At 51.8% G+C, this 25577-nt stretch overlaps 2 protein-coding genes across 13 annotated transcripts in view; one reads left to right on the top strand and one right to left on the bottom strand.

Moving 5' to 3' along the window:
- The first annotated feature begins 5000 nt into the window (after positions 1-5000).
- On the top strand, positions 5001-10128 carry LYSMD4 (LysM domain containing 4). 3 transcript variants are annotated; one of them, XM_037053736.1, is made up of 3 exons: positions 5001-5079; positions 6284-6573; positions 8851-10128. In XM_037053736.1, exons 2-3 carry the CDS (start codon positions 6292-6294, stop codon positions 9442-9444), a joined length of 876 nt encoding a protein of 291 aa, XP_036909631.1. In that variant the 5' UTR covers positions 5001-5079; positions 6284-6291; the 3' UTR covers positions 9445-10128. The 3 variants fall into 3 exon arrangements, with proteins under 3 accessions (XP_036909631.1, XP_036909630.1, XP_036909632.1); XM_037053735.1 differs by having other exon boundaries at positions 5073-5153; XM_037053737.1 differs by lacking the exon at positions 5001-5079 and adding an exon at positions 5160-5439.
- A 12546-nt stretch (positions 10129-22674) lies between these two features.
- Positions 22675-25577, bottom strand: part of MEF2A (myocyte enhancer factor 2A) — a 104543-nt gene continuing 101640 nt past the window's right edge. For all 10 annotated transcript variants that reach the window (XM_037053727.1, XM_037053725.1, XM_037053734.1 and 7 more), the window contains one exon: positions 22675-24372. In XM_037053727.1, coding sequence (XP_036909622.1) covers positions 24030-24372 — 343 coding nt within the window. In that variant the 3' untranslated portion in view covers positions 22675-24029. The remainder of the gene's footprint in view (positions 24373-25577) is intronic.

Below are 25577 nucleotides of genomic sequence, written 5' to 3'. Positions count from 1 at the left end.
GCAGGAAAAGGAGGAGCCACCTAATAAATGCTTCCGCTCAGCTGGCCATCCAGCCGGAAGGTCATCAAGCTGGATCTGATTTCACACCATATGCAAATATACACATATTCCAGAACAGTGAAAGATTTAAATGGTTTTTAAAAAGTAATACAATTCAAATCTTAGAAGAAAATGTAGGAGATAACATCTCCATGAAAAGTTCTCTGCCGAAACAGGCCACCCCAAAGCCATAGAAGTAAACAACTCTGATGATATAAAAACTTTAAATTTTTGAATGGCAAAGGGACAACGAATTTGATAGACAAGTATCAACTTTGGAAAAGGAAATTTGCCATGATGGTGAGAGAAAAAGGCAAAGAATCCATACCCACTGGGTTGCATCATATGGAATTACTGTTTTTGTTGGCCAAAGAATAAAATATCAATAAAATTTTATACAGTTCAACATAATACAGTATTTAAAAAAGGGAAATAGCCAAATGAAAAAAAATGGTGGAAAAGAAGGCAGTTGCTTATTCCAATTACACTCTGCCTTATCCTTCTCATTAATAGACTCCTGATTTTATTTAGGGTATCAACTCAAAAATTAAATTTGTAAGCCTCCCTTGCAGCTAGGTGAAGCCATGTGACTAAATTCTGACTCAGTGTATACAAGCAGAAGTATTATGTGTACTGTCCAAAATATCTCCTTAAAGGGCAGGAATGTGCCCTCTTTGTTCTTGCCTCTCTCCTGCTGTTTGGAATGAGGATGTGATGTCTGGCACTCTGGCAGCCATCTCAGAACATGGGGACTGAGACAAAAATAGTCTCTGCTATTTGGGAGTTTCATGCTATATACAGCTGAACCTAATCCAGTTAACACAACATAGCAATTCAAAGAGGAGCAAATCTAAATGATCAATACAAAAAAGGGTCTTCAAACTAGTTCGTAGTAGAAAAATGTAAATTAAACAGTGTATTCACTTTATAGCTAGAAGATTGATAAAGATAAAACAAGTATTAATGTGTGTTGCAGGAAAACGGTTCTCTGAAGGTTGTTGCTGAAATGTGAATTATCGTGGCATTTTTTTTACATTTTTAAAAATATATTTTATTGATTATGCCATTACAGTTGTTCTATTCCCCTCCTTCATTCCCCTCCACCCTGCACACCCCCTCCCCCACCATTCCCCCCTTTACTTTATGACCATGTGTCTCAGGTTCTTTAGATTCTATATTTCCCCTACTATTCTTGCCCTCCCCCATTTTCTACCTACCGTCTATGCTACTTATTCTCTGTACCTTCTCCCCCCTTCTCCTCCTCCCACTCCCCTGTTGCTAACCCTCCATGTGTTCTTCATTTCTATGGTTCCGCTCCCGATCTAGCTGTCCTCTTAGTTTGCTTTTGTTTTAGGTGTGGTTGTTAATAACTGTGAGTTTGCTGTCCTTTCACTGTTCATATTTTTATCTTCCTTCTTAGATAAGTCCCTTTAACATTTCATATAATAAGGGCTTGGTGATGATGAACGCCTTGAATTTGATCTTATCTGAGAAGCACTTTATCTGCCCTTCCATTCTAAATGAAAGCTTTGCTGGCTAGAGCAATCTTGGCTGTAGGTCTTTGGATTTCATGACTTGGAATACTTCTTTCCAGCCCCTTCTTGCCTGCAAGGTCTCTTTTGAGAAATCAGCTGACAGTCTGATGGGAACTCCATTGTAGGTGACTGTCTCCTTATCTCTTGCTGCTTCTAGGATTCTCTCCTTCATTTTAATCTTGGCTAATGTAATTATGATGTGCCTTGGTCTATTCCTTCTTGGGTCCAACTTGTTTGGGACTCTCTGAGCTTCCTGGAAGTGTATTTCCTTTGCCAGATTGGGGAAGTTCTCCTTTATTACTTGTTCAAATACGTTTTCCACTTGTGGCTGTTCCTTTTCCTCTTCTGGTACCCCTATAATTCAGATGTTGGAACGTTTAAAGATGTCCTGGAGGTTTTTAAGCCTCTCCTAGTTTTTTTTGAATTCTTGTTACTTCATATTTTTCTGTTTGGTCATTTTTTCTTCCTTCTGGTCCACTCCCTTGATTTGAGTCCCAGTTTCCTTTCCATCACTGTTGGTTTCCTGTGCATTTCCCTTCATTTCAATTAGTTTAGCCTTCATTTGTTCTTCTAATTTGTGACTAAAATCAACCAGTTCTGTGAGCATCCTGATCACCAATATTTTGAACTGTGCATTTGAGAGGTGCATTATTTCTTGGTCGGTTAGGGTTATCGGCTCTGGGGCTTTGAGTTCTTGAGCCATATTTTAGACTGTTCGCGCCTGTTAAGTATGAGGAGCGGAGCCCTAGGTGTTCACCAGGCAGGGCAACTCAGCCGTTGGGTTGTGATGCTGTATGTGGGGGCGGGGTCAGAGGGACAATGGTGGTCCCCTCTGCTGCTTCCTGCCACTGGGGCCTGCTCGGTCTGTCTCACTGCTTGCTCCTTCGCTGGTTTATCTGCGTGCGAATGTGTGACTGCGGTCAACCTGCCTGCCCTGTGCCCTCATTGGGTCTGCCAGTTGCTACCCCATGCGTGGGATCCGCCCATGGCTGCCTGGGCGCCTGGGGTTGGGGGATCCTTCCTGCACGCCCTGCAGGCTCCTGCTGGCTCCGCCCCCTCACCGGTCTGGTTGAATGGTTTGTTGTTGTCGGACTTCCGTATAGTTCAATTTTCTGTGTTTTGGCTGTGTTTTTGTTTACTAAAACTTTTGTTGTCTTTAAACTTGGTTGTGGGAGAAGGCACAGTGTTTCCACCTACGCCTCCATCTTGGCGGAAGTCCTCTGTCATGGCATTTTTTAAAGTACCCTGGCAACACCTAGTAAAATTCAATTTACATATTTCTTCAACCCAGCAATCCGATTCCTAGGCATCTAACTCAGAGTAATAACTGGTGACATTGATTTTAATAACATTTCCTGCAACCTAACGTATCTAAGACAGTACTGTTTTAGCATGTAATTCATATCAAAATTAGAAATAAGGTCAGTCGGTCCCAGGGAACTGGGAAGGAGATGGGGTGGGGAGGTGTTGAGTTGGGCCCTTGGAATCTGGCATAATCCCCCAGGCACGCCCAGGGAAGCCAGGGCTGAGGCCAAGGGAGAGAATGCAGGGTGATTGGAAAGTGGGGGGTTGGGGAGCACTGAGGCTTTGCTCCTGAGAGGGACAAAGGGAGGCTGTTAAGATGTGCCTGCGATCCCTTTAAACACTCGGGGTTGGAGACTGAGTTCCCACCAAGATGGAGCTGACAGCAGCCCGGGGCTCCCAGCAGGAAGCAGATGACCAGGCAGAAGTCAGCCTATGATGTCCTGGGAGCTCGGGCCAGGTGCTGAGCTTCCGGTGACGGCACTCACCTGGTCTGAAGGGCGGTGGCTCTTGCTGGCGTGACCTAGGACAGTTGGCCCAGTTCATCAGGCTCCTGTTTGCAGGCACCTCCCCACATCCTGGCCCCAGGGACAATCCAAGGCTGCTGACGAATTGGCCGCAAACTCACTGGAGAAACCTGTCCCCGGATCAGAGCTGATCCACGCCTCAACAGAACCCCCAGCGAGCACTTCCAGCAACCTAAGTTAGGGCTGCAATGTACTCCTCTTTCAGTGGGACTTTTATGTGTGTATGGTTTCACCCTTGGTAATCGTGTTGCCTCACGTTCCTGGAATTCTCCCTGAATGCCAGGTACCTGTCCAGCGCTAGACAGGTAGCAGCACCACCTTTAAGGTCCCATTTCATAGATGAGAAAACCGAGGCCACGGAATTTCCTGATAGGTCCTGCCGGATGGTGCTGGATTCAAAGTTGGACCTCTGAACTCAGCACCTGTGGCTTTAGTTACACCACCTTCTCGTAAGGAGACTAAACATGTGCAACGGAGACAATGTTGGAAGTGCAAATGCACATAAATAAAGCAATTCACCACTAGAACATTCTTTATAACTCTTGGATGCATGCGGGGTGATGCTGCAGGGTTTTTGTCCTTCACCTTGTTTCCCAGAGATTTTTAAAACAGTGCCTTTTATTCATAAACACCTTCTACAAGACGATTTGAAATGAATGCGTGATTGTCCATATGTGAGCTCAAGGAATTCAGCTGAATCCCCCACTGTGGGACACTTTGGGTTTCTTCCATTTCTCACCATTAACTGCAGTCTTGCACCAAGTCTATGTAAATATCCTAGTTACGCCCTTGGTGAATCCCTAAACAAGGGAGGCAGAATCAAAGAATATACACATTTTAAAAGTTTTTGCTACATAAAGCCACAAACATCCCACTGGACACCCTACCTGCCATCTCAGGCCACATTTCATCTCTTGTGGTCTCAGTGCCTTTCTTATGAATTTGATGAGGTCTCTCTCAAATAAGTATTTTAATCATATATGGTATTTGTTGCATTTATTTTACTCAAGTTACTGTTTTGCTTTTAATGTTGATTTCCTATTTTGGATTCATGTTTTCAAGGTTTGTGCTTTAGTGTGACCGTTCACCGATCACTTTTAAGGTTAAGGAGTCCTCTGCCATCCGACATTTGATAAATTATAATTTTGGGGTCCGTGTTGTTGGGGTTCAGTGTTTCCATTGGTGGGCTTTTTTTTTAATCCTCTTGGGCGCGGCAAACACGGGAGGACCCCTTGTTCACCTGAGCGAAGATACCCTCCTCCGCCAGGGGTCTCAAGCCCGTGACACCCCCTCTACTGTGAATCCGCCCTCTCATTCCAGATTATCGACGTACAAAGTGGGGCCAAAGGTTCCGCTGAAAGTCGGGAGAGAGGCGTTCCAGTAAACAGCAACCCGTGGATGACGGGAGAGCGTGGGGCGAGTCAGGTTGAAGGGCTGGGGCCCCGCCCCGGGCCTCGCCCCTAGGCTCGTGCTCCGCCCTCCTAGCCTCGCTCTCAGCGGGTCCCTTGTTGACTTATCAGGAGTGTCTGGTTTGTTCCAGTGCCCGCCCACCGCTGATTTCATTGGCTGCTTGGCGGTCCCCACGCCCCCAAGGTCCACTGAAACTCGTAGCCAACGAGCATGCGCAGTAGTTCTGCAGCGCCGACTGCGCGTCGCGGCGAATCCTGGGAGCTGAGGTATCGGGGTTTTCTCGGGGGTTGGGGTTGACTCGGTGCTGGTTGGGGACGCTAGGCGAGCCCCTTGCGACGCGGTGAGTTTGCCCTGCTGTTAGGCTCGGTGACAGGCCACCGTCCTACAGCCTCAGGGGCGGCGGCCGCTACCGTGGGGAACTGGCACGAGGTTGTTGGGATTGGAGGTCAGAGGTCTTACCTTGTGTAAGTTGGGGCCCCGCCTGTCTAAGCGCAGAGGCGGACCGCCCCAGGTTTTTATTGTCACGGAAGAGGCTTTGCGGGGAAACTGAGGCTGGGAGTCTCCGGGGTCCCTGTTAGCTCGGAGTTCGGACGGGTAGGCGCGGCCCCGGTCTCGGGCCGCCGCAGGTGATCCTCGGGGTGGGGCGGGGGCTCCGGGGGGCGGGGACGGGAGTGGGGGCGCGGAGTGGGAGGGTGTCGCGCTGGGCCACGCGCTGTCCCCGAATGGGCCGCCCCTCTGTGGCTCCCAAGGTCCCCGAGACAGTTCTGAGTCTGTCATTCTCTCTGTGTTTGAGATTTCGTTTCTGCACGCATTGGAACGATCTGGGGAGGGGAAAGGGGGTATTGTGGCTTCATGCACCTGGCTGGAAGTGAAAATAAAAACCAGACACGGGGTGAAATGAAGGCAAAGGGACTTGTGAGAAACCGGACGAATTTCTGAGGTTGGCGGGAGTTTTCTCCTAACTTGCCTCATGTAGCTTATAACGTAAAATGTTTCAGAAACAGCGTGTCGAATTCGTAGTTCTTCTAAGCAAGTGGCCTTAATGAGAGTACCTTGAAATGTGTAAAGCAGAACAAGAATTTTTCGTGCAACAGTTCTGAGTTAAGTTTCTCAGTGCAAGGACCCCAGCCACTCTTCATTGCTCAGCGGCCACAAAGATAAGTTTTTCTGTACCTTTTGTGGTTTCCAGGAGTCACAGGTGTGGATGACGACTAAGGGGAGACACAGAGGGGTTCTTGTATTTTCTGTGCAAAATATGCAATTAGGAAAAATGGCGTTTTTGCTTGCTTATCTCTCACGCTGCATTTCAGCGTGAGCACACTGTTTTGTACTGCTGGGTTTTTTTTTTTTTTTTTTTTGAGGATTTACAATGATTGAGGAAAGGAGTCATCTCTGACAAGCCCTTATCTTGAATGTAGTCAGAGGGATGCGATGCCTTGTGAGGAATTAACCATGGGGTTTGGTTTTCAGTTAAGAAAATGAGGCAGAAGGGAGTGTTAACCAAGACCTTCCAAAGCCCCGCCATGGTCTGTGGGACTCCGAGCAGTCAAGTTTACGTGTTTGAGAATGGTGATGGAGACTTGGGGGACTCCTCTGAGGAAGAGTCCCACAGTGTGGCTCTACGGCCTCGGGGCAAGGAACGCCAGAAGAAGGGTGCCCACCACCCTCCCCACCCAGGAGCCGGGGACGTCGTGTTGCTGCAGCGGGAGCTGGCCCAGGAGGACAGCCTCAACAAGCTGGCTCTTCAGTATGGCTGCAAAGTAAGACATCCCACAGGGGAGAGGGCCAGTGGCCCGTGCAGGGCCTCGCTGGCTGTGTGGGAGCCCCTGCTGATCCGGCCTGACCCCAGCAGGGGGTTGGGAGAGGCCTCCTGAAGCATGAGGACTCCTGTTTAGCCGGAGATGGGAGGCAGATGGAAGTACTTTCAGCCCTGAAGCCTGGGCTCATAACAAGCGGGGGTTAGGACTCTCAGGTGATGAGGGTTTCCCCCTTATGCAAAATATTTCTGCTCTTCCCTGCCCCTCCAAACTGTGTTTGAGACCCAGTGGGGCCAGCCCTGGCCGCTGTGGCTCTGTAGATGGGTGCCGGCCTGCACACTGAAAGGTCACCAGTTTGATTCCCCGTCTGGGCACATAGCTGGGTTGGAGGCCAGGTCTCCAATTGGGGGCTTGCAAGAGGCAGCTGATGGCTGTTTCTCTTCCTCTCTTTTTCCCTGCTTTCCCCTCTCTCTAAAAATGAATAAAATCTTTTAAAAAAAACCCCAAACCTAGTGAGATCAGAGATGCCAGGCAGAATTTGTCCAAGATTCCTTTGGCATGCTCGATTTTCTGGCTGCTGCTCATTTTCTGACCCTTTCCTGCCGGTGGTAACGTATTTCGTTGGCAAAGTTTTGTCTTCTCCCTTTTGAAACTGCATGATCTCGCTTTTGTATGCTGTGTATATAACCCTGTCTCTCTCTCTCTAATTATGTTTTTAGCATTCAGAGTGATTAACAGTGGCAAAGTAAGTAGGAAAGTATTTACAGAATTGCTGCCTTTCCCCCCCGGTTTGAAACTATTTGGCTCTGCTGACACCATGCTACAAGTTTCCCCGGCTTTCTCTACGGCCACCTGAGCAGTCTGTTGATAGTCACAAAATCTATTCCTTCTCCAACCGTCTGTCACTGTCTAACAAGGTTCAAATGGTTGAACACACCTGTGGGGTGTTGGGACGTGTCCCCGGAAGTGAACAGGAGGGCCTCCAGGAACACAATATCGGTCCTTGAATTGTACTGAAATGTACACATTTGACCCTTCTGATCGGCCTCTGTGGGCTTATTGCATGGTTTCTAGAACATGAGAGGAAAAAGGCATCCTTCCCTGCAAAGAGCTGAATAGACACACCGAGTGCCTTCGAGTGGTGATATGTAATGAATCCGTGGAGCGTGTATAATGAATGCCGAGAATAAGTGATGAGTTTTCCTGTAGAAATTAAATAAATGTGACGTTAGGTTGTTAGAGACAAAGACACAGTGGTCCCAAGCACCTGTGCTTCAGTTTCAGGACATCAATTAAAAATGTCCCTCACCCCAGTTTAATTAGACAATTGAAAGCACTTGCTAAATAATTAAGACGGTGGCGATGCCTTGGATTAGGCTGTGCTTACACTCTCCAGGTGGACTTAAGTGTCAACACTGGAGAGTCCGCCTCTGGTACTTTTAAACAGCTTGAGGAAGGGTTCATTTTTAAGCCCCTGCTTCTTAAACCTCAAAGTGGATAATGAAAGGTGTTCTTCAGGAACTTTGTTACTTTGTAAAACTCGGAGTGCTGTTCCTTTCTCCTCCAGCGCTGGTATTGGAATAGAAGGTTTCAGTCCGTAGTTTCCAACTTGAGTCCTGATTCCCCACGTGCTTCTAATTATCGTGTTGTGCAACCCTCCAGGTGAATTAACTCTAGGTCACTTTTATTTAACAAATAAATCTGTCTGCCATGCAGCACCTGTGCAGAAGAAAATGTGATAGAATCCTGGAGGCACACCTCTTAAAAGGTTATTGCTGGTAAACTCTGGCCGTTTTAGCCCGGCCAGCTGGCAGGGGCTCTGTTTGCACAGTGCCAATGTGCACTGCAGCGGCGAAATGCGTTCCGCTGCAGGAGGGCGGGTGGCCAGGCGGGGGCGCTGTTTCCTCAGGAGTTAAAAGTAGCAGCCGAGCACCAGCCTGCATCCCACCACCAGGCTTGTGTGCCACCTAAAAGCATTTTGTTGCAGTCACACTGCAAGCAAACACAAGAGTCTTTCCCAACACTTAAGATCTTAAGTTGTTCAAAGTTGAAAATGTGGAGGAAATTTTGATGATGAAGCTGTACGTTAAAGCCAAAACACACTGTTCTTTAGCCTAAAATAATTTTACATATAGGCCCAGCATCCCAGTGTCCATGGTGGGGTAGAGCCCGGGGGCGTGCTGCCCCCCCCCCCAAGCCGAGAGGCTCAGGACTGCTGTTCCGATACTAGTTCTGAGGAGCCCTGTGTAGTTCATGATGCTTGTCTCCCTGGTTCCCTAGGTTGCAGATATCAAGAAAGCCAACAACTTCATCGGAGAACAAGACTTATATGCTTTGAAATCTGTTAAGATTCCAGTGAAAAACCATGGGATCCTAACAGAGACCCACACAGAACTCAGACCCCTCCTCCGCCCGTCCTCAGAGACCTGGGTGACCTTGGAGGAGCAGCCAGACCCGGACGGGGCCGCTGCCAGCCCGCTGACAGATTTCTTCAAGGGCATCGACCAGAACATTGAGCATGTGGTACAGTCGGAGATCTTCCTGAAGGACAGGTACTGCGTGGAGCCCCCCCGCCAGCCACTGCCCCCGGCTCCTGCGAAGACGCCCGCTGATGGGGCGGACTGTGGGATTCAGTGGTGGAACGCCGTTTGTATCATGCTTCTGGTGGGCATCGTCTTACCAGTGTTTTATTTGGTCTATTTTAAAATACAAGCGACGGGGGAGATTCCTGGGACCTTGAACTCAACTGCTGTCCCCAATGGCTCGGTGGCAGAGAGTGCAGTTCCAGGGCAAGCCCCCAAAGCAGCAATTCCAGTGGCAGCCACCCCCTCTCTGCACAGTCCCCTCAGGCCGACCGCCTGGGTGGGGAACTAGCGGCCGCTGCTGCTGTGGTGAAAAGCTCGGGTAGCCACGGGGCTTGTGACCTGGGTCTGCTGGCCCTGGCCACCTCCTGGGGAGCTGCGTTTACTTCCCTGTGGGACTGGGACCCGTTCTGGAAGCCGCCAGAGGACGAGTCCTTGCTGAACACCCTTGTCGAGGAGCACGCCCTGTCCTTGCCTAATGCATGGCTGTGGAGTTGAACCACCAACGCCCATGGCCGCCTGTACCCTGAAGGTGCGGCAGGAGAAACACTGACGCGTGTCTATGGAGGGCTGAGCATCGTCACTACAGCACCATGCGCCCCCCCAGACTGGGCGTGCGGGGAAGGAGCCCCGGGTGGCTCCGGTCGCCTGGCTGTCGGCAGGGTCCCCGTCTGCCACCGCCGAGGGCGACTGGCTCTGGCCAGTAGTGCTCTCTCCCTGCCTGGCAGAAAGTGCTGCCCAGTCGTGCATGTCGCCCTGCCTCGCATCTGCCTCACCAGCTCGCCTTTGTGAGGCAACGTCACTTCTAAAATAATAGAAAATGCCCTGAATTCTGGTTGCCAAAGGGTTCCACTTGTCACCACTGACTTCACTGGGTGGGGCCCGGCGTCCTGTGGGAAAATGACTTTTGTGCAGCAAAGAATGAATGAACTGTATCCTCCAAATGGAATAAAGTAATTTCTTCTGTGAAGGAAAACGGATTCCTGTTTTTTTCCTTCTTTCTTTCTTTCTTTCTTTTTCTTTAAACCTGGAGGCTGGTAATTCAAAACTAAAAGGCGTGGGACGTTGGAGAAGACGGGGTGAGGTGTCCCAGGCTTGCGCCCAAGGTGACGGTCACCCACCGTCTAGCTGACTAGTGCTCTAAATGACTCCCTGGGTACACACACCGGGGGCCGTGCAGCTGGTTTTCTACGTATTTTACTATGTTTTTGGTGTCTTCGAGGTGTCCTTGTTTCAAGGAAGTGGTGAAGTGTGTTCAGTCCTTTTGGTTGAACGTCAGCACCCACCATTGAACTGTGGGGGAGGGGGTGCAGGGAGACCTCATAGCAGAAGCCATGGTCACCCATGCCCCCACCCTCCCGGGGGAGGTCGCTCTTTCCGCCACCTCTGCTTTAAGGCTGAGCTTGAGGGGAGCAATGGGGGCCCCCGTGAAGACGGCTCTCAGAGGAGATCTGAAGGTTGGTCTTTTTTCCCGTTTTTGTGTGTGTGTGTGTGTGTGTGTGTGTGTGTGTGTGAGATACAGTTGATATAGGACACTACGTGAGTTTAGGGAGTGCAGCTTGGTGGCTGGACTTAGACGCAGTGACAGGATTCCCACGGGAAGTTTAGTTCACACCCACATTCTCACAGATACAAAAGCCGGGGGCGGGGGGGTTCTGGTGATGGGAACTCTTAAGATTTGCTCTTAACGAGGTTACTGTGTCTCAGCAGAGTTAGCTGTCGTCACCATGCACGGTACGGCCCCAGTCCTCACTGGCCTGGGAACTGACATTCTGTCCCTCTGCCCACCTGCCATGTCCCCTCCCCCTGCCTCTGGTGACCACAAATCTCTTTTTCTGTGAGTTTGGCTGCTTTTTTTCTTTTTAGACTCCACATACGAGACGGGACAGTGTCTTCCTCCGACTGACTTGTTTCACATAAACATGGTGCCCTTAAGGGCCTTCTGTCCCCAGTGGTAGGGGTTCCTTTTCTGTGGCGCGGTATTTCTGTACGTGTGTGTGCACACGCGCTTGCGTGTGTGTGTGTAAAGCTTCTGCATCTGTTTATCCTCCACGTCTTGTATGTAAAGCTGCTACGAACGGAGATGCAGGCACGTGTTTGCACGGTGTTCCCATTCCCTCTGAATGGCTTCCCAGGGGTGGAACTCCGGGTCCCAGGGTCGCTGGCTCTCTGACGTTTCGAGGGACCTCCCCCACCCCCACACTTTTGCCGCAGCAGCTGTGCAGTTCACAGTCCCCTTTGTCCATTTCCTCGCTGGCCATTGTCATCTCGTCTTTTTGACAGTAGCGGTTCTAACAGGTGTGAGGTGATGTCTCACTGTGGGTTTGAGGTGCATGATGCGGGCCGTTGAGCACCTTTTCATGTACTTGTTGGCGATCCATAACTTCTTTGGAAAAACGTCTGTTGCCCTCTGCCCATTTTTAAATGGGATGGTTTGGTTTGGTTTGGTTTTTTCCTTTATTGAGTTGTGTGAGTTCTTTATGCCTTTTGGATACTGACCCCTTGTTAGATACAAGGTTTGCAAATGCTTTCTCCCATCGCAGAGGTTGTCTGTGTAGTTTGTTGACAGTTTACTCTGCTGTGTGGAAGCTTTTTGGTTTGATGCTGCCCCACCTGTCTAGTTTTGATGTGCCGCCGTGTGCTTTTGGCCGTCAGACCCAAAAAATCATTGCCAAGGCCAGTGTCAAGAAACTCACTTCCTCCTGTGTGATTTCATTCAGATGTGGGATCTCATGAAGAAGATAAACTAGCAAACCAAACTGAAACAGATTCGCAGGTAGAGAACCGATGAACGGTTGTCAGAGGGAGGGGTTGGCAGAGCTGGGGGAAAGGGGGAAAGGATTAAACAAAAAAAGGAGAAACATAACTCACCCAGGCGACAGCGTGGTGATGGCCAGAGGGGGAGGGGGGGGACAAATGGTGATGGAAGGAAACTTGACTTGGGGCGACAAACCCACAATACAGTATAGAGATGGTGTGTTGTGGAAGAGCGCACCTGAGGTCTGTGTAATTTCATTAACCAACGTCGCCCCAAAAAACTCCGTAAAAAATAAAGATATAAATACATTTTTAAAAAATCCCAAAGATGCTTACTTCCTACGATTTCTTCTAGGAGTTTTATGGTTTTTAGTCTTACATTCACAGCTTTAACCCATCTGGAGTTAACTTTTGTGGTGGGTGTGGATGCCCAGTTTTCCCAGCGCTGCTTGTGGAAGAGACCCCTCTCTCCTCGGTTGTGCGTCCTTGGTCCCTGTGCCAAAGACTAGGGTCTGTAGGCGTACGCTTGCTTAACCTGGGCCCTGGGCGCTCGGTTCCGCTGGCTGGTGGCTGCTCGTGCGTGCCGTTGCTGTGGCTCCCGGCACCGCAGCTCTCTACTGCGCCGCCAACCGGAAGTCTGCTGCCCCCTGCCTCGTGCTTCCTGGGTAGGGTTGCCCAGGTTCCAGAGTCTTTGGTGCCTCCCTAGAGATTAGGGCTGTTTTTTCCTGCTTGTGTAAGAGAAAAAGATGCCATTGGAATCCTGAGAGCGATCGTGTGGCTCTGCGATGACTGAGGAACGCGGGCTTCTGACCATGTCACGCCTCCCTGTCTGTGAGCCGGGCATGCCTTCCCACGCGTGTACGTCTCAGTTTCTGTCATCCACGCCCTGTCACGTTCGGTGTGGGGTCCTTCCCCATCACGGTAAACTCGTTCCTAAGAGTTTCATTGTTTTCGATGCTGTTGTGTGTCATTTTCTGCACCCCCCCCCCCCCAGGTAATTCACTGTTAGTTTACACACATAGGCACCACTGCTTTTTGCTCGTTCATTTTGTATCCTGGACCTTCATTGGATGTATCGAACAGTTTTTTTGTGGAATCTTTAGGATTTGGTGAATATATATATATATAAAATGGTCATCTTTAAATGGAGGCAATTTTACCTCTTTTCCGATTCTGATGCTTTTTATTTCTTGCCTGCAAGCCCTTGGCTGGGCCTGCCAGCACGGTGCGGAGTAGGGGTGGTGGGAATGGGCGCGCCAGCCTTGTACCCACCCTCGAGGGCGAGTTCTCAGCCTCCCACTGTAAGCAGGATGTCAGCTGCCAGCTTGTCTCATGTGGCCTTTATTATGAAGAGGCGCATTCCTTCTCTACCCAGTCGTTTGGGAGTTTTTATCACGAATGGATGTTGAATTTTGTCCAGTGCTTTTTTTGCATCTATTGAGATGATCATAGGATTTTTCAACTTTGAGTTGGCTCTCTCCTCCGCCATGGTTAGTCTGCCAGAGGTTTGTCAGTGTCATTAAGTCTTTCAAAGAACCAGCCTAGTGTCGTTAATTTTTCTGCTGTTCCATTTCATGCATCTGCTCTGATCTTCATTATTTCCTTCCTGCTGCTGCCTTTGGCTCCCTTTGTTCTTCACTTTTTATTTTCCAAAGATGGAGAGCCAGGTTGTTTGCGTCCTTCCTCGTTTGTAAGTGGCTTGCTTTTTGAAAATTGGCGTTGACACACCCTAGCACATTAGTTTCCAGTGTGTGTGAAACAGTACGGTGCACAGAGGTGGTCGCCTCCTGCCTGATGTTTTTCGCCGTGAGCTTCCCGGTTGGGGCTGGTTTTGCTGCGTCCCGTAACTTTCCCCTCTTAGCTCGTCCCAGTGTGCTTTTGTTGCTTCATCTGTCATCACTTCTTTGACCCGCTGGTGTTGAGGAGGGCGCTGTTGAATTTCCATGTGTCCATGAATTTCCCTTTTCCTCCTGTTACTGGTTTCTGGTTTCTTGTCATTCTGTTCAGGAAGACCCTTGGTGGGATTTTGGTCGCCTTGACTTTGCTAAGCACTGTTTTGTGGCCTAGCATGGGGTCTGTCCTAGAAAGTGTTCCTGGATGCTTGAGTGTGTTTTCCTGTCACTGAATGCAGTGTGCACGTCTGCTAAACCCATGTGGACCGGCACACCCTTCAGACATGTGGTCTCCTTGCTGACACTCTGGCTGGTGACCTGTCCATTGTCGAGGGTGGGGCGGTGATGTCCGCAGCTGCAACTATTGCTTGCTTCTCCTTTTAGTCTGTTAGTTTCTGCTTTGCGTATTTAGGTGCCCGAGTGTGTGGTGCACAAGCATCTACATTCTCCATCATTTTCATGGACTGACCCCTTTATCATTATACAGTGACCTTCATTGTCTCCTGTTACCATTTTTGGAGGTCTGTTTTGTCTGATATGAGTATCGTTACACCTTTGGGGGGGTTGGGGGACTGCCTTTTGCATAAAATATCTTTCTCTAATCCTTTATTACAGTCTACATATTTAACACTAAAGTGACTCTCATTCTGTCTCTTTTGATTGGAGATTTTAATCCATTTATGTTTAAAGTAATTATTGACAAGCAATACCGTTGCCATTTTGTTGATTGTTTTCTGGCTCATTTTATAGCTCAGTTGTTTCTTGCTTCTTTTTATTTGTTTTTAGCCCAGAGAAGGAGAAAGAGAGAGAAACATCAATGTGTGACTGCCTCTTATGTGCCCCCTGGTGGGGGCCTGGCCTGCAACCCAGGCATGTGTCCTGACTGGGAATTTGAACCCTTGACCCTCTGGTTCACAGGCTGGTGCTCAATCCACTGAGTTACACCAGCCAGGGCCATTTTTTGCCTCTTACCCTGCTGTCTTCTGATTGCTTTGGTGTCTTGGTACTAGTGTGCTTTGACTCCTTTCTCCTGTCCCTTCGTGTGACCCCTACAGGTGTTCGTCATGTAGTCACTGAGAGGTTTTCTTAGGTTCCACCGAGGAAGAAATGCCAATCAGCCATAAAGTAGGCAATAAAGAGCTTTATTGGGGTTTGCGCTACCGGGCGAGGTTCTCCCAGCCTGCAGAGTGAGGCCAGGAGATGTAGCACCAGAGCAGGGAATGTAGTGGGGTTTTATTTTCGTTGGCTCCCTGTGGGAGCTGGGGATTGGTGCCCTCTGAACAAAGAAGCAGTACAGCATTGGTGGTCTCTTCCTCGGACTCAGGTTACTGTGAGGATGTCCGTCTTGGCAAAGTCCAGCCGGAGCTTCCTCCTATCCCCGTCCACCCTAACAGTCACCATGAGACTTACATAAAAACACCTTAAGTTATGACACCCTGTTTTAACTGACACCTTATGTTCTACAGGGTCCCTAAACTTGACATTTCAGGGGAGTCCAAACCACACACACCCCTTAGCCATAGGTGCACAAGTGCGTGTGTTTTTTGCGTTGTGTGATCGCGCTGTGGTTAGGGCTCTTTTCAACTGCATGTGTTTAACTGTGCAAGCAGAGCTGTTTAAAGTTAGTAACGCACCACCATCCTCACCTTACAGAATCTAACTTTCACTCTGTATTTACTATTTCCAGGGAGTCTGGGGCTTCCTTCTCCTGTTTCTGTGGCATTTGTTGGTGTCCTTGTACTTTCCGTGAACTCCGTCCAGCGTGGAAGGGCTTGGTCCAGACACCCCAGCACGGTCCGGGCGAGCCACTCGCCAGGGCCGTCGTAGAGCAGGGGACCGGGCACGTGCTGCACGAGGTGGGCGGGGCACAGGGGTTCTGGCTTCTGGTTTCCGGCTTCTGGCTTCCGGTCTCTGGTCCTAGTCCAGCTGGGGCTGACGCGCTGGCTCAGGTGAGGACAGTGCACGCACCGTCCACGTGGGCTTTCCATCTGGGTGGTTGTCGACGGGGAGGCGTCGGAGTCCCTCCTCCTCCTGAGGTTGTGTGCTTCTCTCCAGGTCTCGGTATCTGCTTAACCCAGCAAGGCCCGCTGGCGCTGGGTGCGCACGGGTTTAAGCCTCGGTGTCGTCCCAAGGAACCGCCCCTGTCCGTACAGTGGTTTTCCGCGGGCTGCTCCTCGAGCCCCGCCGCTCCCCGCGTGTGCGTCCGCGGAATAGTTTTGCTCTGGGGCTCCCGGGAAGTTGACGTAAAGCATCTTACAGATGCAGCGGTGTGTTTCGGGCCGACAGTTTAATGCGATCACGCGTCTAAAACTGCTCACGCTATGACTCTCTCCAGCCTCACGGCTCTTCTGACACCAGGCCCAGCTTTCAGTCGCCGCCCCGCCAAGGACTGTTCAGGACCCCTTGTCTCAGCCTCTCTGGGCCAGTAGCTGGGGGCCCCCTCTCTCCACCCCCTTGGTGGAGGCCCATGTCCCTGACCCTGCGCAACCCCTCTCGCCCTGAGTAGGCATCTGGGTGTCGGAAGAAGTGGCCCCTCTTCATGTTGTGACCCCGAGTCAGTGGCTTGGGGCGTGTGGCAGCACTGGGTCCCCGGGGGGGGTGGGGGGGTTGATGTCCCTTTGGCTCAGCCCCCTGGCATCCATCCCCAGCAAGTGGGTAGGGATCCGCGGTGGCCACGGGGACCGTGGCTTCTAAGCCGTGTGTCCAGGAGCAGGAGCTGGGGGCCAGGGTCAGCGGCAGGGTGGCCGGAGCCCAGCTGTGGGGCCAGCTGTAGGGGCCCAGGTCGTGGTCCCCATTGCTTGCAGACACAGCTATGGTGCCAGGGTCAGGGCAGGTGTCCAGGGCCACTGTGGGCTGCCTGGCAACGTGAAGGTGCTGGGTGTATGCATGGCCTCTGTGCGGGTCAGTTACGGGAGGCGGGACCTTCTCTCTCCCACCAGCAGCTGCTGGGGCCCTGATGTGGCGAGTGCACCACCATCCCCTCCGTGCGTGTGTGGCAGTGGGGTCGGCCCCACACCGAGGTGGGTGCCCTGCCTTTGCAGAGGGTATGAGCTCCCTGGCCCTGGTGGAGCAGGTGGGCCCCAGGTGTCTGGTCCTGAAATGGCCAGGGAGACCTGGGGTGGCCAAGGCTGTGGGGTCCAGCCTGGGCAGTGGTAGGGGGCGGGCGGGCTGCAGGGAGGGGCCGGGGAAGGTGGTGGTGGGGAAAGGTGGACACCTGCAGGGTTGGGTCTGGAGAGTCTGCACGCGGGGGAGCCGCGGAACTCCCTCCTCCTCCCCTGGTAGGAGGGTCCAAGAGCGCCCTCTGGGGGCAGTGGTCGTCCTCCTGGTGCTGCATTCTTGGGTGTGCTCGTCTCTGTCTTGCAGAGCCTCCCAGGCGGATCCCAGACATCTCCTGGCCCGCTCTCAGTAGGTAGTTGTCCAATGATCTTTGGGGGAGCAGGGACGGGGGAAGCTGGGGTCTCCCCACCACCTTTCCCCACCCGGAATTCCCGTTTCTTTATGCCACCTGAACCGTGAAGGTTGGGCCTCCAGAACATTTCCTTTCTGACCGCAGACAGATGGTCAGCCCTCCTCCGCGGGGTGCACTGTCAGCCGTGGACGTGTGTTAGGTGCAGGCCTTCAGCGCGCTGGGGACACGCAGTTTGCTGAGCAATTTTGTCAGGAAGGGCTGGCGCCTTCCATCAGAGGCCTTTCTGCATTTATAGGAGGTCCTGTGATTTCTGTCACTTGTCACAGCGGCATGTAGCATGATGTCCTGGAAACAACCCTGGATCCCCAGGTCCGAACTGGATCCTGTCACAGCCAGAGACCAGAAGATCCCACTTGCTTGTGGTGAATGGCTCTTGTGCACCTTTGTGTGGGAGCCCGCCAGGCCGCAGGGGACCAAGGACAGAGTCCCCCACTGTGAAAATGGTGGAGAGACTTGGTTTCTGGTCCCTGGAGCCGGTAGGTTTCTTGACATCTTCCGGACCTTCTCCTTCTCAGCCTTGAAGGAAAGAACAAGATCTTGGCATATGCATCATGTTCCAAGAAAGTGATAGTCATGAGGACACTGCTATCTTTGGGCTCATGTTCTCAGGATATGAGAACATCTTGCCCTCTTGATAGCTTTCGGGAGTGTACAAACTTTTGTAAAACAACATTGTTCTCAGGCCACTGCAGTTCTGCATATAAGCCAGCAGTTCCTTGAATAAAGTTGCCATTTGCCAGCAGAGCTTATGGTCCTCTCCATTCTTTAAATCCCTCGCCTCACCTCGAGACCACCCTTGCTGCTGCGGGCAGCGGCACCTTTGACCTTGGCTCACTAATATCTTGAGTGTGTTTGCACCTGTAGTTGTGAGGGATGGCGGCCTGTGGTTTATTTCTTGTGCCGTCCTTGTCTGGCTTCAGTGCCAGGGTGATTGGCCCTGGCCCTGCAAAATGAGTGTGGGACTGTCCCCTCCTCATATTCTGGAACTGAGGGAGGGCTGTGGTTAGCTGTGCTGAATACCTGACAGACTCCACCCGTGGAGTTATCCGGCCCTGGGGCTCTCCTGTGTTGGGAGGCATCGATTCTCACTCGGCCACCTTCCTCGGGATCGCCTGCTCGGGTTTGTTCCTTCACGGGTCTGGCTTGCTGGGTTTTATTCTCGGAATTCACCCGTGTGATCCAGGCTCCCCATTCGCTGCTGTCCCGGAGCGATGCCATGTGATCATCCCACGTGAGTTACGGCATCCATTTGTCTTTTTCTCTTCAGTTCTGATTTTTTCCCTCGTGTGGTTTTAAGACTTCTCAGTTCAGTCTTCTTTTTAAAAAAACTGGCTCATTCCATCGATCTTTTCTCTTGTTTCTCTGATCTCTATTTCATTTATTTCTGCTCTGTACTGTTTTTCTTTCCTTCCACTGAACCAGGCTTATTTTATTCCTTTTTAGTTCCGTGGGGTGTAAGTGTAGGTCTGAGACTTCACTGTGTTGTACATTTCCCTTTATTACTGTGAACCGACTTCCCCTTTAGGAACCGCTTCCCTAATACCCCCGTTTCCCGTGCCGATTCCATTGTCATTGATTTCGAGGTACTTCTTGATTTCCCTTTTCATTTCGGTGTTGAAGTGGCGGGTGCAGTGCTGGGTCCGAAAGAGGATGGGCAGTGGGGGGCACGTTGCCAGGGAGCCAGGAAGGGCCCCGAAGTGGGGAGGGGCTTCCCACTGAGCAGGGGGTCCTGGCAGAGGGCGTTCTCCGTGGCCAAAGCTGAAATAATTCACGGAACAAAGTGCCGATAGTACTAGACTATCGCCCCCAGAATTACGTGAGTACCCGAGTCCATAACGAGGGCAGCAGCTGCCCCTGACAGAGGTCCCAGCGCGATGCAGGGAGAGACGGGGACGCCACAGCAGGAGCCGCTGCAGTGAGTGGGCGAGAGCTCGAGGGGACACCTGTCAGGTCTCAGGATCTCCCCGAACCACCTGTCAGTCACGGTGTGCACCAGCTGCACTCGGACCTCGGCCCCGGCCCCCGTGCCGCCCCGGCCCCCGTTGTGTCTGTGCGTTCCTCCCGGATTGGCCAGCTCGCTGCGGCCGAGAGGACCCGGGCGGACCACACTGAGGGGCCCTCTCCAGACCGCCCGTCTGTCCAGTCGTCTTCCCGGGTGTCTTGTCTTTTTTAAGGCGATACCCAGGAGCCGCTACAGAGAAATGACAACTACGTGCCACGTGGGGTCCGAACTGGATCCTGTCACAGGCACAGACCTAGCGGGGAAATGGGGACATTCAGAGGCTGTGTATTCAGTTAACTCAGCAGTCGTTTGGGCGTGAAGGCCTGTGGTTATGACGTGTTACACTGGGGGTGACGTTTCTCCAACTTCTTCTGAAGTGAGTCGAACATAAAGTGACACGAACGGGTAGGTATACAGTGAGACCCGCTACTGCAGCCGTGAATTCTCGTCCCACACCGCCATCCGCATGCTGTTGTCGTGCACGGGGGCAGGTCGGGTGTGTGTCTCGGCGGCCGGCGTCCCGGACGCGCTCCCTGGGCGGTCCCTCTGGGCGGAGCTTGTCTGCAGCCCCCGCGCTGGCCGCTGGGCTCGTGGCCACCCAGAGCTCCCCTCCCCAGGGTGTTGGTGCCTTTGTGGGACCGGGAAGAATCACTGCTCCCCCCGCCCCCCCGTTTCGACCCAGGAGTCCTGTGACCCCTCGTGAAGCCTGGATGGAACAGGCCAGAGCCACCTGCTGGCGCAGTCAGCTTCAACCTGAGGGGCGGCCCAGAGCCCGCCCCCAGCCCCCTCGGGCGCTGACTCGGCAGTCGCAGGGAGTGGGTTTTAAATAGCTGCGGTGCGACCGAGTATTTTTAGCCACGCTCTCAGCCACCTTTCAGAAACCTCCCATAGCCTCCCTCTGGCCAGCAAGTAACAGCGGCAGAAAAATGGAGCTTTGAATTTAATTGACTGCAAGTATCCGCTTAGCTAGGCTTTTAGAAAGCAAATCAGAGGAACTTTCCACTGCACGTTTTTCCCACCTGTCGCTTTTAGAAATAAAAATTCACTTGGGAGATCGGTCTTCGGCTGCCCCAGCTCCGCACTGTGTGTGCATTTCAGGCAAAACAATTTCTCCGGGAGCTTGAGAGACTCGAACAGCAGCCGCCCCACTGCTCACCTCCCCTGGCGCTTCGCCGTGTGTATCCTGCTAGCAGGGCCACTCTCAGAGCCCGGCGGGGGCAGTGGCCGACGCTGGGGACCAGGGCCGGGCCGGGAGGGGAGGCTGGCAGGCACTGTGGCAGTCCCCTTGGTTGCATGTCAGGTGTCGGGGCGCAGAGGGCGTCTGCGGGCAGACAGGGTCAGGAGAGGGGCTTGGGGGCAAACACGACAGAGTCTGGGGTACACAGGAAAAGCTAGTCTGTCTTTACTGTGGTGAGTGCAGGATACAAAGAGTTTACAACAACCTCTAGCGTTTTCTTACCCATTTGATAAAAAGTTCACTATCATATTTATTGTATAATGAAGAAAAAACAACACATCGGGAGAAGTTGAGATGAACTTAGTTTCATCTCAGGGATGGCAACAAAGTCCAGCTTGTGCCGCCAAACGGTTTCACGTGGTCAAACCGCGTACAGCTTCTTGTGTGAACTGTTGACTACAAACATTTACCAAATACATAAATCTCTTTTAAAAAAGCCATTTTAAATATAGCAAAGCAGTGTCTTCTTGCACAGCAAAGTGAAGAAAGTTTCTACAGAGAAAGGAAAGTTTTACATTTGTAAAATCCTGTTCACATTCTAATAATCCTCTAGCTTCTTATGATCCAACGGCAGGAGTTTCTGCTTCCCGATTTACTATGTATTTCTTGTGCGCATGACGGTTAATACGGAAAATGGGTGGATGCTCTGTCAGCGGTCCCTCGGCTTAAAGGAGATGGTGAAACAGGTGGTTCCTTTCAGAACAAACCCGATTGAGTGGCTAACACAATGGAGTAATGGGGGCTCACGGGGTGGAGTTTGGGGCGGGGCCGCCTCCCTCCATCGGCAGGGTCCGGAGGGAAGCCCGGCTGTCGGAAACCGGGCTGTAACCAGTGCAATTCACGCTAAGCTTTTTTTGTTTTTGTGTTTTAGTAATAAAATACTTCATCTGCATGGGTGCATTTTGCTTGTGATGGTGTCATACAAAACACTTGCGTCTGGAAGGGTGAGAGATGGAGGTTCTAGGGAGCCCGTGTCTCGGCCAGTCTGCGCCGGTGCGTGCGTGGGGTGGGGGCGCGGGCTGCCTGCCCGTCCGTGTGCTGCGGGTCCCTGCGCGTGTGGGGGAAGGGCTAACAGTCGAGCACTCGGTTCCGAGAACGGAGTACATTGTTACTTGGTCATTGTGAGTGGAATACAAACTCCGAGCCTTGTGTAAGGTTATTTTAGAAAACAGTAGTTGTACTGATTAGAAACCTGCATAGAAAGAAAGACTACTGAGATACAGTCAGAAAAGCCATCTCTTAAGGCACACAAGAAAATAGACAGTAAATGTGACGGTGTCCACTCCCATGCCAGTGGACAGCAGAAGGTCATGAACATGCAGAAGCAACAACGGAAGGGTCACTGAACACTTTCAAAGCTGTGGGCGGGGGTGCGTGGTGAGGGTCGTCTTGGAAGTGCAGTGTCGGGAGATGGCCTTGCTCTGCCTGGGGTGACCTGGGAAGAACTGCGCCTTCGAGGAAGTAGTTCAGAAAGGTGGGGCGTCTCAAAAGCGAGTGTCTGCCTGGTGCGAGCAGGGAGCGCCTCACGCCCCCTGCTGGCCGCCCCGCGTCACTCAGAGGGACTCTGCACTGCGGGCGCCACGCAGAGAACCTGCCTGATGATTTGTCACCAAGAGCATCTAAGCAAACCCCCAAAAGGGGTGCAATTTAGGGGGGAAACGTAAGTACAAATTGTAGGTAGCTGCTCAATGTTAAGTGTAAAATATAAAATAGCAGCATTTCTAAACCCTCATTTTGAGTTTCTCAGGAAAAGTAGTACTTAAAAGTCTGCAGTAGGAGAGCTATAGGACTTTGAACTTCGCTCGTGGCACGAGCCCAGAACAGGGGTGGACCTGCTGTGCCCTGCGAGCGTAAGGCCTTGGTTGGAATAGGAGCTGAGGGTACGGTTCCCTCCCCGGAAGCGTCCTGTCCCCACACAGAGACGGCTGCACTGCAGGACCCCACCTCGGAGGCTGGGGAGAAAGGTCCCCGCCCGCGAGGGCTCCCCGATCCTGTGCCCCTCGTGGAACCTTTGTGCTCGTCTGTCTGGTCGGCCGCCTGCTCTGGGGCCAGGGCTGCCTCCACCCCTCGGGCTCCCCCCCAGGAGGCGAGTTTGTGGTGGTGCCTCAGGGCCCGTGTGACGGCACAGCACACCGGGCTCTTCGGCAGCATGAACTTACCACTGGTTTTTGCCACTTCGCTATTTATGCACACATATAAAATATATAATGATGCTCAACCCATACAGCACAAAGGTTACAAGGCAACACCACACACTCACCACCAGTGAGGGGCCGTACACAACCCCCGGAAGGACTAGGCTAATAATAAGAATCCAAGTACAATATATTTAACAAAATAGTAAATATCGAACAGTGAATACTCTACTCAACAGGGATCTCGCCTTCCCCCCAAATTGGCGGCAAATCCACAAAAATATACTTTTTAATCTGGTGACCATACAATACATAGGTACTTACATCAAAGGTGGTAATATATTTAAGATGCTATTTACAGAACGTTTGGCTCAACTTTTAATTTATATATAGAATAGTAAGTGTTCATGGCTTTTTCTTTCCAAGGTTCTGCTTGCAAGGTATTTTTTCCCTCTTAGAATAAAACTAAAAAGTTAAAACAAGATAAAGCTAGTCTCTTAAAAAAAAGTTAAAACATACAGCTTTGGCTTATATAAATAATTCATAGCAGAATGTTTCAAAAGTAGTGAATATAATTTTATATATAGTCATCAATTCATAAGGGTGTTTTTCTTTCATATAAAATATACATGAGCTAAAATCAGTTTTTTTTAAAGATACGAATGTAAAAAGAAACTTCTGACATATTCCAATTATAACTTAATATATTAATTTACTTTGTTAATGCTCTATATTTCTAGGCTAGTATTTTCTGAAGATCTCATGCGTGTTTTCTATTCTCCCTCTTATTAGCTAAAGATCACTTCTCTGACCCAATACATTTTTGCACGTGCAAAACAGTTACGTGTGGGGCTTTTTTTGTGTGTTTTACTGTCAACAGCCCTTTACCATGCACCCCGTTGCAAAAGAGACCCATGCCGGGTGGTTAATATAAATGACACTTTATGTACAGTATTGCTTTCTCGGCGCCTGCTTTGCTACTGCTCTGTTCTACACAGCGTCTCCGCAGCACCGCAGTCACCGCACAAACACAAGGAGGGCCCTCGGGAAGCTAGTGTGGGAGGGGCACCTACGGGCACACGTTGCTCTGCAGAAACTGGGTCTCTCACGACCACGGGGCCCGGGGAGACGCCAGACTACTCTGCCTACAGGGTGCTTGCTCGGCCGGGGACGCGCATCTGCAGGCCGACAAGGAGTTGCAGGTAAGTGCCTGATTCTGCGTATGCAACACACACCCACGCACACACTCACACATACATACATACGTGAAGGGTAGATATGTATGTATGTACATATAAATATATTTACCTCACGTCCTCACCAACCCCCTTAGCTACGTCGGGCAGTTCACTGCAGTAACAGTACAGACCACCGGCCCGGCGGCCTTAGGTCACCCAGGCGTCCATCCGCATGCGCTTCACAGAAGGGCTCTCTCTGTCCTCAGCGTTCGGGGGCCGGCTGAGCACGATGGGGGAGTGGAAGTCCCCCCGCGGGTCCTCCCGGTCGCTGCCGTCGTAGGAGCTGCTCGAGCTGCTCAGGCTGTCCACGGGCGAGCGCCCCACCTCCTGCCGGGGCTGAGGCGGCTGTGCCGGCGGCGGCGGCTGCTGCTGCTGGAAGCCTGACGGGGTCATTCGATCCCGGGGAGGTGAAATCGGCTCGGACTTGATATTGATGTTTTGGTTGGTGTTGATGGACAGATTCGAACCCTGAGATAACTGCCCTCCAGAACTGCAGGGGAGAAGAAAAAGATGTCGGATGGCCTGTGGGCGTGCCTACGCAGTAAGGACAGGACAGGCTGCCGGACAGAGGGGAGCCCTGTCTGAGACCCCGCCTGGCTCCCCACGGCTGGCTTTGGCCGTCCCCTTCAGTGCTTGGCCTCAAAAGAAATCACATCTCCCTGGCAGGAAACCCCCCCAAAACAGTCCCATCAAGACCCTCGGGGGTCAGTTCTGCTCACACCCTGGCCCTTCCATAGCTGGAGCGCCCAGCACAAGCCTGGGGCCATGCGTGGGCCAAGCCCTGGGGGAGCCATCGGCAGCCTGACTCCCGTGTCCCCCGCTTCCTCTGCAGCTGGGTCTCGCTTGGCTGTGGGGGGCACGACACCTGCTTACAGCGACTCTAGAAGTCAGCCGCATCACCCCATTTCCAGAGAGGAAGCAACCTGCTCGGAGTAGGACCCGGGGGGGTGGGGGGGGGTGTGCATGGCTTCCCTGGCTCCGAGCGCCACGCCCCCGCCTGCACCAGGGACATTTGTAGGGTGTTCGAGAGGCAAAGGGTTTGCTGCCACACATCCCTCAGGGGACTCTCGGGTAGGAGGAGGGGCGCCCTGAGCCCTCAGAGGCCAGCTGGGGCTGCGTGCTGTCCCCTCTTCTGGGACACTGTGTGGTACCTGCTCCACAGGGCCTGCCGCTCTCCTGGGCACCACTGGAGTCCCTGCTCGCTCACAGTAGTTCGTGTGGGAAATAACCCAGTAATAAATACAAGAATAAATTGCTTTGTGTGCTCACAACTGTGAACCTACTTTTGCCCGTCCTCTCCATCCCCACGCCCAGCCCGAGAGCTGTGTCCTCTGCTGCCAGCTCCCCAGTGAGGACAGGCGTGCGGTGGGCTGGGATCTGCCACAGGACCCCCTGTGGGCAGGGCGAGGACAAAAGGCACAGCTCACCATCCTCGCCTGTCTGCTGATGGAGACGCATGTGCGCCCGAATACCTTCCAGCTGGCTCCACTCAAACTGCATAGCCAGACACAGGCTGGGAAGTGGGGGTGGGAGCAGGCGGCTCTGTTGTGGTGGGATTGGTAGGCAGGGTGCCCACTGCCCCCGCAGTGTGCCTGTGGGAGCCCCGCTCCCTGAATCTCCTTTAAGGAAGGCCTCCTGTGCTTAGTACCCAAGCTGTTAAATGAGAGCCACATAAACAAAGTTCTCTCCAAATAC

Source organism: Sturnira hondurensis, unplaced genomic scaffold, assembly GCF_014824575.4.
Source record: "Sturnira hondurensis isolate 20B ecotype Veracruz unplaced genomic scaffold, ASM1482457v3 Scaffold0007865, whole genome shotgun sequence".
Taxonomy (NCBI): Eukaryota; Metazoa; Chordata; class Mammalia; order Chiroptera; family Phyllostomidae; genus Sturnira; species Sturnira hondurensis.
Note: the sequence above shows the minus strand (reverse complement) of the source record. Positions and strands in the feature narration are given on the sequence as shown.